General features: G+C 43.3%; 2 protein-coding genes and 1 long non-coding RNA gene across 7 annotated transcripts in view; 2 read left to right on the top strand and 1 right to left on the bottom strand.

Moving 5' to 3' along the window:
- Positions 1 to 5,797, bottom strand: part of LOC140470775 (uncharacterized) — a 63,974-nt gene extending 58,177 nt beyond the window's left edge. For 3 of the 5 annotated variants that reach the window (XR_011956684.1, XR_011956682.1, XR_011956685.1), the window contains exon 1: positions 5,415 to 5,796. This is a non-coding gene — a long non-coding RNA (uncharacterized lncRNA). Of the gene's footprint in view, positions 1 to 5,414 lie in introns of all 5 variants that reach the window. The other 2 variants (XR_011956686.1, XR_011956683.1) reach the window with 2 other exon arrangements.
- Positions 5,798 to 5,926: 129 nt separating this feature from the next.
- Positions 5,927 to 7,059, top strand: LOC140470748 (histone H4). Its single transcript, XM_072566781.1, has 2 exons — positions 5,927 to 6,697; positions 6,966 to 7,059. Exon 1 carries the CDS (start codon positions 5,954 to 5,956, stop codon positions 6,263 to 6,265), a length of 312 nt encoding a protein of 103 aa, XP_072422882.1. The 5' UTR covers positions 5,927 to 5,953; the 3' UTR covers positions 6,266 to 6,697; positions 6,966 to 7,059.
- Positions 7,060 to 7,218: 159 nt separating this feature from the next.
- On the top strand, positions 7,219 to 7,629 carry LOC140470610 (histone H3). The gene has a single exon (XM_072566658.1). It carries the CDS (start codon positions 7,219 to 7,221, stop codon positions 7,627 to 7,629), a length of 411 nt encoding a protein of 136 aa, XP_072422759.1.
- The last annotated feature ends 5,816 nt before the right edge of the window (positions 7,630 to 13,445 follow it).

Raw genomic sequence — 13,445 nt, 5'->3', positions numbered from 1 at the left:
TGATCATTATGATTTTCATTTAAAGCCAGCAAATTAAACAGAACCATGGGTCTGATTCCACTCCTGCCCTGATCTGCTCTTTGTCCATTTTTTTCTTAAAATTCTAAGACCAATTGAGTGAGATCCAGAAACTAAACAGCATCCATGAATGGGACTACCTGATGCAAGTGGATATGTGAGTTCAGTTACTGATCTCTACCTGCCAGTTCCGGCTTGGTGAAGTGAGAGTGTAGTTATCAAACTGTAACATTCATTACATGGTCAATATGTTTACATATTCACACTGCAGAGACTGGCAGGGTCCAATTGATAACTATCGAATCATAAAGATAATACAGCACAGAGGGGGCTATTCAGCCCATCTTGTCCATGCCAACCCAAAGTCACCCAGATGCCCTTTCTTATTCCACCTTCCTGTCACAGCCCATAGCATTGCAGTTTGCAGAACTCAATGTGCAGTTCCAAGGATTTTTGTTTAAAAGAGTTTAGGGTTGCTGCCTGCGCCACCAAATCAAAGTTAAAAATCACACAACACCAGGTTATAGTCCAACAGGTTTACTTGGAAGCACTAGTGTTCGGAGCACTGCCCCTTCAGCAGATGATTGTGGAGTGTAAGACACAGAATTTATAGCAAAAGTTTCCAGTGTGATGTAACTGAAATTATATATTGAAAAAGACCCGAATTGTTTGTTAAGTCTCTCCTCTTTAAGAATCATGACCACCAGATCAGGCAGCGAATTCCAGATACCCACCACTCTGCATAAAACACATTTTTCCTCACATATCATCTAATTCTACAGCCGCTTAGTTTGAATCAATGATCCCTGGTGTTTGATCTCTCTGCCAAAGGAAACAGGTTCCTCTCATCTCTCCCTCTCATGATTTCGTGAAAAATCGCACAACACCAGGTTATAGTTCAACAGGTTTATTTGGAAGTACCAGGTTTCGACATTCTGCTCCTTCATTAGTAGCTCACTATTTAGTATTCCTTTATCATGGTACCTCTGTTCCAAGGAATATAACCCCAACCTCTTCAACCTCTCCTTATAGCTACAATTCACCATCCCTGGCAACATTCCAGTAAATCTCCTCTGCACTCTCTCCAGATCAATGACATCCTCCCTGTGATGTGGGGACCCGACTGCACACAATACTCCAGTTGTAGCCACCAGTTCCTTATACAGTTTCATTATTATATCCCTACTTTTGTACTCCATTCCTCTTCTCATGAAGAAGAGCATTCCACGTGCCTTCTTTACAACCCCATCTATCTTTAGGGACCCGTGTACTTGCACACCAAGGTCTCTCACTATATTCCCATTTACTGTTCGACTGCTTGACTTCCCAAAATGCATTCCCTCACACTTATCAGAGCTGAACTCCATCTGCCACTTTTCTGCCAAATCCACCAAACCATCTATGATAGATTTGGAGCTTACAGCTATCCTCCACACTATCCACTACACGGCCAATTTTATGTCACCTGCACATTTCACAAATTCACAATTCCACCATATTCAAGCCCAAATCATTAATGTATAAAACAAACAGCAGAGGTCCCAGCACTGAGCCATGCAGACCACCACTTGAAACAACTTTCCATTCACAAGAGCAGCAAAGAACCATTACCATTTGTTTTCTGTTACTAAGCCAATTTTGCATCCAATTCAACACATTACCATGTATCCCACAGCTTTTACCTTTTGGACCAGTTTGCTGTGATGATGCTGCTCCTTTAACAATCTTGTAAAAGATACAGGCTCCGAAAAGTCTGACTTGGTGGGTTTTAGGGCCATTTTGATTATAGCTAACAAATTATGCCTCAGGCAAAAGGCTTCCAAATGTTTAAAAAGAACACTTGAACAATGAAAGGGGAGTGGCCCAGTTTCCCAGCTCAGCGTTTCTCTGGTTTGATTTGGTTCTTGACTGTCTGGCTGTTGACTGAAAGCAGTCAGGCAATTGAAAAAGCTGCTGAACCCAAAGAAGCAGGTCCATACTTGTACTCAATCTCTCTGACATCTCTCCTGTAAGACCCTGTGTTGGTTTTATCTTTTTGTGCCAAAGGGTATTTGTGGGGATTGTTGCAAGTATTGGGAACAATATCGTTAAGTTTGTATAATCTGTTGGGTTTTCAGATAGATTAACTTATTTAGCATTCTGTTCTCTTATAAGACATAGGAGTTTGTGTTTCATTGTAAATCAATTCTGTTTTGTTTAAAACAACATGGTTTGACCAGCGACATCACTTCTGGAATATCTGCATTACACCTGCTTAAAACAACTAGCAAAGTTAGAGTGCAGGCTACTTGAAATGTTTTGAGAGGAGCCGGCATAGGGGCTCTCTGCAGGATTTGTTCTATAGTTCTGATTTGGGATTAGGGTTGCTGGACTCTAAGACAGCGAGTGGTAGGTGTTAGTATCTTTTGTTCTGGGTTTTGAATTCAGTTGGTTTAAACAGTGTTTGGGAGAGCAATAAATCTTTCAGTCAACAAGAGTTTTCTGTGGGGGTGAAAGAAGCGATTTTGGGGCTTTTACAAAAGGTGATTAAGGGTAAGCTGCTGGAAATGTGTCCTTCCTTGAGGAAAGGAGAGATAATTACAGCAGTAGCTCAGCATTTAAATTTGTTGGAAACACCATCAGAATCTTTAGAGATGGCTAACATTCAATGGAAAATTCAGCAACTTGATTTAGAGGCAAAACAGAAGGAAAGGTCGACAGAAACAAAATCTTTTGAATTATGATTAAATACAGAAGAAAGACTGAGGAGAGAGAGAAAAGGGGAGAAGGGAAAGGAAGAAAGAGAGGGAGTTTGAACTTTGGAAATTGGCACTTCCTGAATTAGTGAAAACTCATGTGGAAGAGCACAGAGCTATAATGGCAAGATTGGCAGCTGAAATGGCTGATGGTTATGAGTTGGTCCATAAGTAAAACTTTGGCTTCCAAAACCTATTTCAATCCATGAGGGATAGAAATTGAGGACAAGAAAAATCCTTACATAGAAAGGAATTGATCTCGGTAAAGATCATAAGGATGACTGACCACAGGGTAAAAAGGAAACCCTTGAAGGGGAAAGAGAAGTTACCAAGCTCTGGTGTTTTTGCTGCAATACAGTAGGCTACATAAATCTGTGTTGGTGGTTAGGAAAAACACTAGGATGCCAGATGTAGGAAACAGGATAAGCCTGTTTTATTGGAGAGATAATTTTATGGGAGAGGTAACAGAAAGCACAATGGAGGTTCGAAACCTGCACCAGAATGTACAAGCTGGTTGGAGGTACCAGATCTTCTTAAACCATCCACCTCTGAAGATAAAGGTTACTCGCATAGGCCAGGAGGAGCAGGTAAAGTGGTTACAACATTAAGAGATACAAAGATCCTCTAAATCTGTGATGCTAAAAGATGAGGAGATATGAACCTCTGAAGGACTATTGCCAGAAAAAGGTTCTAGTAACAGGAATTCATTTTGAGACAAGAAACGCTGAATTGTGAGAAGTGAGGTTAGAATGGAGAAATTGTGGTCGGAGTAATCGACAAACTCTCAGCTCCGGGAATATAGTTTATCCTTGATAATGATATTGTTGATTCACCGGTAGGAGTGCTGGCTACTGTTGTTGAAAAGCCAATGGAAACTCAGGCAACTGAATTATTGCTGGACATATATCCTAGGATTATTCCTGACTGTGTGGTGACAAAGTCACAGTCACCAGTTGAAACAGAAGAGATCAAACAGTACAGATAAGAAAGTTGAAGTGAAATTAGCAGAGACCCTCTTGGGTCATATGGTTGAGACAAACCGGGAATACACAGATGATAAAGCAGACATGTTTAGCTTAAATCTTAAGCAAATTTAAAGCAATTGTACCAAAAGGCATACACAGAAGAAGAATGTGAATCTATTCCTGCATCTACAAAAATAATATCTTAATGAGGAAATGGAGACCATTACATATTCAGACTGATGAGAAATATGCAGAAGTTTATCGAGTTGTACTGCCAGTGGGTTATAAAGGGGTGTCAAATAGCATATGAGCTACCATGAGGAGGTCATTTAGGAGTGAGAAAAACTCAAACTTTTGCAGAGATTGTTTGGAATTCACATTTAATTGTCATCTCTGTGTCTGAGAACTATTCAGTAAAGGATTAATTCTGTCCTTCTCAGTCACAGATAAACTCCATGTAAATGTGCTTCATCCAGGTTGGAGGATTTGAGCTATAGGGAGAGCCTGAACAGTTGTTGTGGTTCTGTTCGCTGAGCTGGGAATTTGTGTTGCAAACGTTTCGTCCCCTGTCTAGGTGACATCCTCAGTGCTTGGGAGCCTCCTGTGAAGCGCTTCTGTGATGTTTCCTCCGGCATTAAGAGTGGTTTGTCTCTACCGCTTCTGGTTGTCAGTTCCAGCTGTCCGCTGCAGTGGCCGGTATATTGGGTCCAGGTCGATGTGCTTGTTGATAGAATCTGTGGGTGAGTGCCATGCCTCTAAGGAATTCCCTGGCTGTTCTCTGTTTGGCTTGCCCTATAATAGTAGTGTTACACTATTGAAACATCACAGAAGCGCTTCACAGGAGGCTCCCAAGCACTGAGGATGTCACTTAGACAGGGGACGAAACGTTTGCAACACAAATTCCCAGCTCGGCGAACAGAACCACAACAACGACCACCAGAGGCTGAATAGATTGGATCTGTTTTCCCTGGAGAGGGACCTTTTATAGAGATTCATAAAATCACAAGAGGCATGGAGAAGTGGTGGAGGCTGGTACAATTACAACATTTAAAAGGCATCTGGATATGCATATGAATAGGAAGGGTTTAGATGGACGTGGGACTAGATTTGGTTAGGATACCTGGTCAGCATGGACGAATTGGAGCGCACAATGATTCCTTGTGCTCACCAGCAGGTCAGGAGTTGCGCCGTGCTGCACCTTGTCTGGAGATTGTGTTTGTTTTTCGTATGATTCGATACCAATTGAATGAGACATAGAAACTGAGCAACAACTGCACAGCTCCGTGAATGGGACTACTCACCACAGGGATGCTAACACGGTTCAATATTCAACTCCCAATATACTACCTGTTGAAGAGAGGAAAAACGGCGCGATATCTAATGTTTTTACCAAGACCCATATGTTTGTCCTTTGTGAGAGGTATCCCATTCCTTCAGTCGGTCTGCGATTCCACTATTGATTGCACACTTTCAACAAACAATGGGAAACAGAATGAAATTTCAACAGGGTTCAGAGGATTAAAAGCAACAAGAATGTCCCACAGCAGCTTCTTCCCGCTCTGCCTCCCTCACCAGGCCCACACACAGCCCGAGAAAGGCCTCTCTCTTCCCCCCAGCCCGCTCACTCCAAGTTCCGGGACCAGTTCCTGCTCCGCTCGGCCTCTTACAAACAGCCCCCGGTTCTCCCTGAACTCACCCCGAATCAATCCCGGTCTCTGTGTCCCAGGCTCCCATCCCGATGTGCTGCTGGAAGGAGCCTGCTGTTCCCTCCCTTCCCTGGGCGCTGATCTCTCCATTGCGGTCTGTTTCAAACAAACCTCTTGCACTCACTGAGTAAATGCTCCTCAATGGCAGCGCTGGGGGAGGGCCTCACGCATGCGCTCATGAAGGACTTTTGCCCGAAACGTCGATTTCGCTGCTCGTTGAATGCTGCCTGAACTGCTGTGCTCTTCCAGCACCACTAATCCAGTATTTGGTTTTCAGCATCTGCAGTCATTGTTTTTACCTTGGGGAGAAAAGGTTCAGTCCCAGATACAGTTGGGGCGGGAGTGAGCTGGAGGCGGAGCTGGATGATCAAAGCCATTTCCCTGCTCTGTCTGTCACTCAGTTTCCTCTCCGGACCCGCCCCTCACTCTCTGTCAGCTCTTTCTCAGCCAGGTCGGGCCGGGCTGTATAAAAAAGGTAAGGGGAGGCCTCTCGGCTTTCATTCAGCAGCGATTGGAGTGAAGAAACGTGATGTCTGGAAGAGGTAAAGGAGGCAAAGGCCTGGGAAAAGGCGGAGCGAAGCGGCACCGTAAAGTGCTCCGTGATAACATCCAGGGTATCACCAAACCAGCCATCCGGCGCCTGGCTCGCCGTGGCGGGGTCAAGCGCATCTCGGGTTTGATCTACGAGGAGACCCGCGGGGTGCTGAAGGTTTTCCTGGAGAATGTGATCAGGGATGCGGTCACCTACACTGAGCACGCCAAGCGCAAGACGGTCACCGCCATGGATGTGGTGTACGCTCTGAAACGCCAGGGCCGCACTCTCTATGGATTCGGCGGCTGAGCGTAAAGCGACCCTTTTCCAGCGAACCCAAAGGCTCTTTTCAGAGCCACCCAAACCCTCCGATAGAGAGCGGAGACCTGAGGACGGAGAAGGTAGCATATTGGGAGGGGATAGTGTAACGGTTCTATAACGTGTCATTTTTCCCAGACATGACCTTTTCAGAAACGATACTTTAATGAGTTTTGATGCTGGGACACAGCAGGATTTTTTCATAGCCTGCTCTTTCCATGTGGTGAAAACAATGACTGCAGATGCTGGAAAGCAAATACTGGATTAGTGGTGCTGGAAGAGCACAGCAGTTCAGGCAGCATCCAACGAGCAGCGAAATCGACATTTCGGGCAAAGGCTTCCATGTGCCTGTTAGACTTTTCAGGCAGCCATGAAGTTGTGTTTCGGCTGATTATGGTCTGGTTGAAATAAAATATTGATTCGGTGAGTTTCCGTAATTTTATCGTGGTACAATATCAAGATGTTTAAATCGGCGGAGTTCTTTAGATTGATTAGCGGCCGGTAGTCGTTCGGTTGTTCAGTTTGTTTGGGCTGTTTTAAACCCAGCCTTTCCTCCAGCCTGTTACAGACAGATCAGGCAATGATCCCGCCTCCTGTCCGCGCTAACAGCGAACTAGGCTTTAATTGGTTATTATAAAGTATCGTTGCGGACGATTGGCGTAATATATCTTCATATGTTATTTTATTTCAGGGTTTGAGAGGGTGAATTCGGCGGGCATTTTGAAATCGGCCAACTGTCATTTCACGTTACCCAATCAGATTCCAACAATTCTTTTCCTGCCTTTTCTGTCCCTTCCGGAGCTGTTTCTCTGTGGGTTGAGGGACAGGGCTGTATCCAATCCCAACTCTAGGGCGGGCTCTCCATTCCCTTAAACAGGCAGCACCGCAGCAGCCTCAGCATTGACAGCAGCAGCCTGTGTGTGTGTTACAGAGAGTTGGAGAGAATGGCCCGAACCAAGCAGACAGCGCGCAAATCCACCGGAGGGAAAGCTCCCCGCAAGCAGCTGGCGACCAAAGCGGCCCGCAAGAGCGCTCCGGCCACGGGCGGAGTGAAGAAGCCTCATCGCTACAGGCCCGGCACGGTGGCTCTGCGGGAGATCCGCCGCTACCAGAAATCCACCGAGCTGCTGATCCGCAAACTGCCCTTCCAGCGGCTGGTGCGAGAGATCGCTCAGGACTTCAAGACCGACCTGCGCTTCCAGAGCTCGGCGGTGATGGCCCTGCAGGAGGCCAGCGAGGCTTACCTGGTGGGACTGTTTGAGGACACCAACCTGTGCGCCATCCACGCCAAGCGGGTCACCATCATGCCCAAAGACATCCAGCTGGCCCGCCGGATCCGCGGGGAGCGCGCCTAAACGGAGCCTGGCCGGCCTTGCACATTCACCCCGAGAGAGAGAAACACAACGGCTCTTTTCAGAGCCACTTAAACCATCCAGAGAGAGCGGGAAACGATGGGTTGCATTATTATTGAAGTAAATAGACAGTGAGTTATAAGCAATATTGACATAGGCGGTGAAGTTATAACTAACGAGATCTCCCGTGTTCGTAGAATTTATTATGACAGATTGTGAATATAATTTTAACATGATATTGTGGTAGTGGATTATAAATTTCCGCGAATCTCCCTCCCTCTTGGTATTCATGTGGCTTGTCCTTCGGGGAAGGGAAAGATTTGGTGCCAAGAAATCAACTTGTTACTTGCAGACATTGGTATCGTATTTTAGGAAGTGCATAGGAGCTGAGTACAGCATAAAATGGGGTGTCAATTAAACAAAGTCACAGACAGCGGCAATCAAGTTCCAATTACTGAGATCTCTAGTGGTCGCAGATTTTGTTATAATAGATTCTAGGATTTAACTAATGGGGGATGAGAGAATTGGCGCCAAAAGATCAACGGCTCATTTTCAAATTTGAAAATCCCACTGACGTAGAAAAGAGTACGAAGTTTTACAGATGAGAATGCGTTGATTTGTCTATCGATTACAGAAGTGTAGTTCATACAATCTCACTTTGCCCCCTTCCCTCCTTTTTTACAGCTGAAAAAAAAATCACTCACGGGTATTTAATATGTTCTCTGTCTCTGCCTATGAACACACTAGTGAACAAAGCGCAGAGGGATAGGGCCGCTCAGTAGTATTTGTTATATCGACTGTATGCTTACTGTACTAGGTCAATTCAGCTCTTCCTGATGCAATTAAAGGGAATGTGAAACCAAAGTCAAACACGATCGGGGTCAATTGTCATTTTGCAAGTACAAATTCACCATGTGTGCTTTGCCCGGGCGGGGCGCGGTACGAGTGTGTGTACGCGCAAGTGTAAAGGGATATACACGTACGCCTGTGAGAAGGTGCATGCATGAGTAAGGGATAGTATGTGTGAGTGGATGAGAGAGGGTCTCCGTGAGTGCCTGTGCTCAAAAGCTGTATGAATCCACGTAAGAATCTGTAAATCCATTTTGTTTAGATTATAATCAGTCTGACCATTGTAGCACAGTCTCACACAGGGCAGCTTGCACCTTTTAAAGCATTATCAGTTGTGCAAGTTCACGTGAGAATGTTACATTTAGATGTTCTGCGATTTACATTTGCAAAAACTGAAATCAACATAAAGATTAGAGATTAAGAAACAATGCAGGTTTTTTTTTGAATATATGGTTTCAGATAAATCACACTATAAACTTTTGCGAAAAATTCTGTCTTACGATCTGTTGTTCTATGTGATGAAAGCTCCGAAAGCTAGTGCATACAAACAAATCTATTGGGTTATAAATTGGTGTTGCGTGATTTTTAATTTTGTACACCCCAGTCCAACGTCAGCATGTCCAAACCACAAGGTGATAGTGATTGACTGATCTAAGGTACAAAGTTCAAGCTTCTCCACATTAAAAGTAAAATAAATCCGACAGAGATGACGGACTAGCTCCTTTCACAGATGCTGTGAGTGGCTCTGAAAAGAGCCTTTGGGTTGTGAAATTCAAGAACACTATCTTCACTTTTTAGCAGATCCAGCAGCGGCAGATTTCTTGGGCGGCAGCACGTTTGGATATTAGGTAGCACCCCGCCCTGAGCGATGGTCACTCCGTCCCCTCCACCCCCATATCCTTTGAATATCAGCGTCTGTGCATTGACAGAAAGTTTGTATTTATAACTGCAGCATCTGGTAAGGGACAATGTATTGTACATTGCAGAAACTGGCAATAACAATGTTACTGCTGATGTTACACTGTTCATGTCAGTTTCTCACCAGTGGATAGTTGCATTGTATCCTAACAATTCATTGTTTTGCAGCTGACTCCGTATTTCATTCTGTAACTGCCAGTTTGTTTCTAATCTTATTTTCACTCAGTTTCTGTCTCAATATACTGGCATGTGAGAACAAATATTTAAACATTTCTAACTTTCAGATAAAATTATTTTTTTTTACTCCATCCCTGTAATGTCACAAAGACCTGTACTTGAATCTGTCAGTATATGATCTGTGAGCACACAGTAAGTTAGAGATAAAATGAAAGGTGAATGATGCCTCTCATTTCTGTCATGCAATTGCAGAGTATATACACTAGTTAGTTATTTATTTCTTTCGGACTTGTCAGTTTAAATATCTCAAAGCAGAAGACAACAAGAAAAATGAAACATTTTTATCTGCCTGTGTGTACTCAGCTCTGAGAATGTGTGCTATCAAAATGTATGTCAGTTTTTTTGACGAATATAAGAACTTTGTTTTAAATCTTATACCTGTCAGTTTCTCCAATGTGAGTGTTTGAGTGCAGTTTTCAATCTGTACCTGACAGCTTCAACTAAAAGAATGGATGAGTGAATTTGAAAGTATCTGTACCTCCTCAGTTTGTGCTCTGTGAATAAGTGAGTGCACTTATAATATTTGGCTCTGTTTAAGATGACACTTCACAAAAACTGCAGGAGCTCTTTTTACTTCAAGTCTCTGTTGCTCAACATGAATAAGATTTTATCTATTGCCATCCATGTCAGGCTAGCATGGTGGCACACTAGTGCCAGGGACCCAGTTTCAATTCCAGCCTTGGCTCATTGTGCAATTAGCACACAGACATGTTCCCCATGTTTGCATTGGTTTTGTTATGGCACAGGGTAAACCCCTTTGCTAATTTAAATCCAGCAACACAAAAGATTTATCCTATCCAGTAATCTGTGAAAATATGATCGGCCATGAACTAGTTAAAGTAAAGATTAACAGCTTTATTTATTAAAGTATAACAGAGAGTGATAACTAACACTATTTACAACTCCTTCCTCTAACCGATCATCTATAATACTAGTCCAATAGAACTCCTGATTAAGATTTACAAAACAAAACTTATCTCAAAACCAGGCAGCTTTTGGTTCCTTGCTGTATTCATGTCGTCTTTTGTCCTTGGGCATTGTGCTTTACTAGTAACTGATCGATAAAGGTGCTTTCAAGAGAGCTATTTTTCAGGCAGTCTTTTTACATGCTGGGGGCTTAGCAATTCTCCTCCCAATTGTTCAATTTTCCTAGGTCTTCTACCTCCAGAGCATCAGATTGTGTCATTGGTTTTTAAGAATGTCAATACACTCAGTATCAACTGGTTTGGAATTTGGTATCTTCAAGATATAATTTAAACCGATTGGTTGCATTCAAATTGGTTTTTATCTTCAGGCAAACAGCTACTTGAGTTGTTCGACCAAATGTTACCTTTTTTTCCAGAACACTTGGTACTGTCCAGTAGTTCTACTGGCTGATAACTTTCTTAAAGGTACAGTACACTCACATCTTCATAACAGTTTTGGCTGGGTGCTCCAGTTTCCTTCCACAGTCCAAACATGTGCAGCTTAGCTGGATTATGCATGGTAAATTGCCCTGGAAAAATTCATCAATGTGCAGCCTAGGTGGGTTAACTATGGTAAAGATGTGGTTATGGGGGTCAGGTAGGGCCTATATCTGGGTGGGATGTGCTTTGGCAAGTTGTTGCAGGCCAATTCTGGTTCTTTTCTGTGACCTCTATCTGCATTGGAGAAATTCTATGTACTGTAAATGAAAGTGAGACTTTTTACACTGTTGCCAGTCTCTGACACTGTAAAACAGTTTGGATAATTTCCACAACTTCCACTCTATGGTACAGTTTTTATTATTGTATGTTATTTTCTGAATTGGTCAGTCTCTGGTCTGATTGTATACTTTGAATTCATTGTTCATATGTTTATAACAAGACCAGTATGAGAGTTTCTTATTCTGCGTCCAATAATCTCTGGGTATCTATTTAAATGTGTACCATTTCATGTTAATGTTTAATTCTATCTTCCAGTTTATTAGCCAGTTTGTGTTAACAGACATGGGCAACTCTATTCTGGCCAGGTACAGGCCACCCCTACAGCCTTTGACAAAATCCCATATAAAAGACTGGTCCAAAGTCAGCTCTTGGAGTCTCAAGCAAACTGGAGCTGAAATGAGATGCAGACAGGATGCAAACTATAATGGTGGAGGGTTGTGTTTGTGACTGGAAGCCTGTGACCAGTAGTGTACCACAGAGATCAGTGCTGGGACCCTTGCTGTTTGTTAAGTACATATTAACAATTGGATGTAAATGTAGAATGTATAATTAGTAAGCCTGTAGATGGGTTTTTTTTGTGGGGAAGTGTTAAATGTTTCAGTGCAGCCTTGGAGTGCAAAGGACCTGTTTCTGCCCTGTATTCTTTGTTCTGTGACACCGTGTTGTTGACAGTGAGGGGGATGGTTTCAGGCTACAGTGTGAATACATTGGGCAGAGCAATGACAAATGGAATTTAATCCTGATAAATGTGCATTTTGGAAGGTCTAAGGGAAAGAATTACACAATGAAGGGTTAGTCCCGAGGGAGTACTGAGGAACAAAGGGACCTTGGTGTACAAGTCTATAGATTGCAGACAGAAGGCATACAAAATGTTTTCCTTCAGTACCAGAGCTGTTGAATATAAGAGCAAAGAAGTCTTATTCCAACTTCATAAAACAGATCAAATACTGAGTGCAGTTCTGACTGCCACACAGTTAGAAGGATGAGATTGGCTGGAGAGGATGCAGTGGGTTGGAAAGTCTCCATCAAAGGGGAGACTGTATGAGCTAGGTTTGGTTTCCTTGGAGCAGAGGAGGTTGAGGGAGGATCTGACTGAGATATACTAAATTGTGAAAGATGCAGACAGAGTAGATTGTGTGAATGTTTCTCCTCTTGGCAGATATGTCTAAGACCAGAGAATAAAAGTTGAAGGTGCAGGGAAAGCATTTTAGAGGATATCTGAGAAAAATATTTTGACCTAGATGGTGGGTAAAGTTTGTAATAGGATGCTTGAGTGTGTGGTGGAATACTCCCACAGCATTTCAGCAGCATTTGGATATGCCCTTTAGAAGCCAGGGTATAGTCAGCTATGGGCCAAGTGCAGGTAAATGGGATGAATGCAGTTTGGTGTATGTTGGACATAGTGGGCTAAAGGGCCTGTTTCTCTGTTGTATGACTCTATATCTCTATAACATCCTTGTAAACCTTTTCTACACTATCTCAACTTTAACAACATCCTTCCTGTAGAAGGATGATGAGAATTGTACACAATCTCCTGAAAGTGGCCTCGCTGGGGTCCTGCACAGCCACCAGATGACATCCTACATTCAATGTTCTGACCAATGAAGGCAAGCATGCCAGAGGCCTTCTTCACCACCCTGTCTATCTGAGACTCTACTTTCAAGGAAATATGCACTTGCACGATGTGGTCTCTTTGTTCAGCAACATTCACAAAGGTCCCACCATTAAGTGTATAATTGTTGCCCTGGTTTGTCTTACTAAAATCAAAATCCTCCCATGTATCTAAATGAAACTACATCTGTCACTTCGTGGCCCATTGATCCACCTGATCGAGGTCATAATTGGTATTTTTTTTCAGTGCACAGTGATATAATTATTTGAAGACTGTTGAAGTAAAGGTAGGTGTCAATTAACCTTCACTGTACTGTGATGGTACTCACCATCATTGGGACACTTGTGTAACTCTACGGAGGGGAGGAGGAAGGACTCTGATTTTCTCTCATGCAGTGGAGGAACGTTGGTGTGTTGCCTCCCAGGGGCCAGGGTTCCTGATGTCTCAGATCACGTTTTTGGGACCCATGGAGTGGGGGTAAGCTACCCAAGTCGTGGTCCACATAGGCACTAACAACA

This window comes from Chiloscyllium punctatum, chromosome 52, assembly GCF_047496795.1.
Source record: "Chiloscyllium punctatum isolate Juve2018m chromosome 52, sChiPun1.3, whole genome shotgun sequence".
NCBI lineage: Eukaryota > Metazoa > Chordata > Chondrichthyes > Orectolobiformes > Hemiscylliidae > Chiloscyllium > Chiloscyllium punctatum.
Note: the sequence above shows the minus strand (reverse complement) of the source record. Positions and strands in the feature narration are given on the sequence as shown.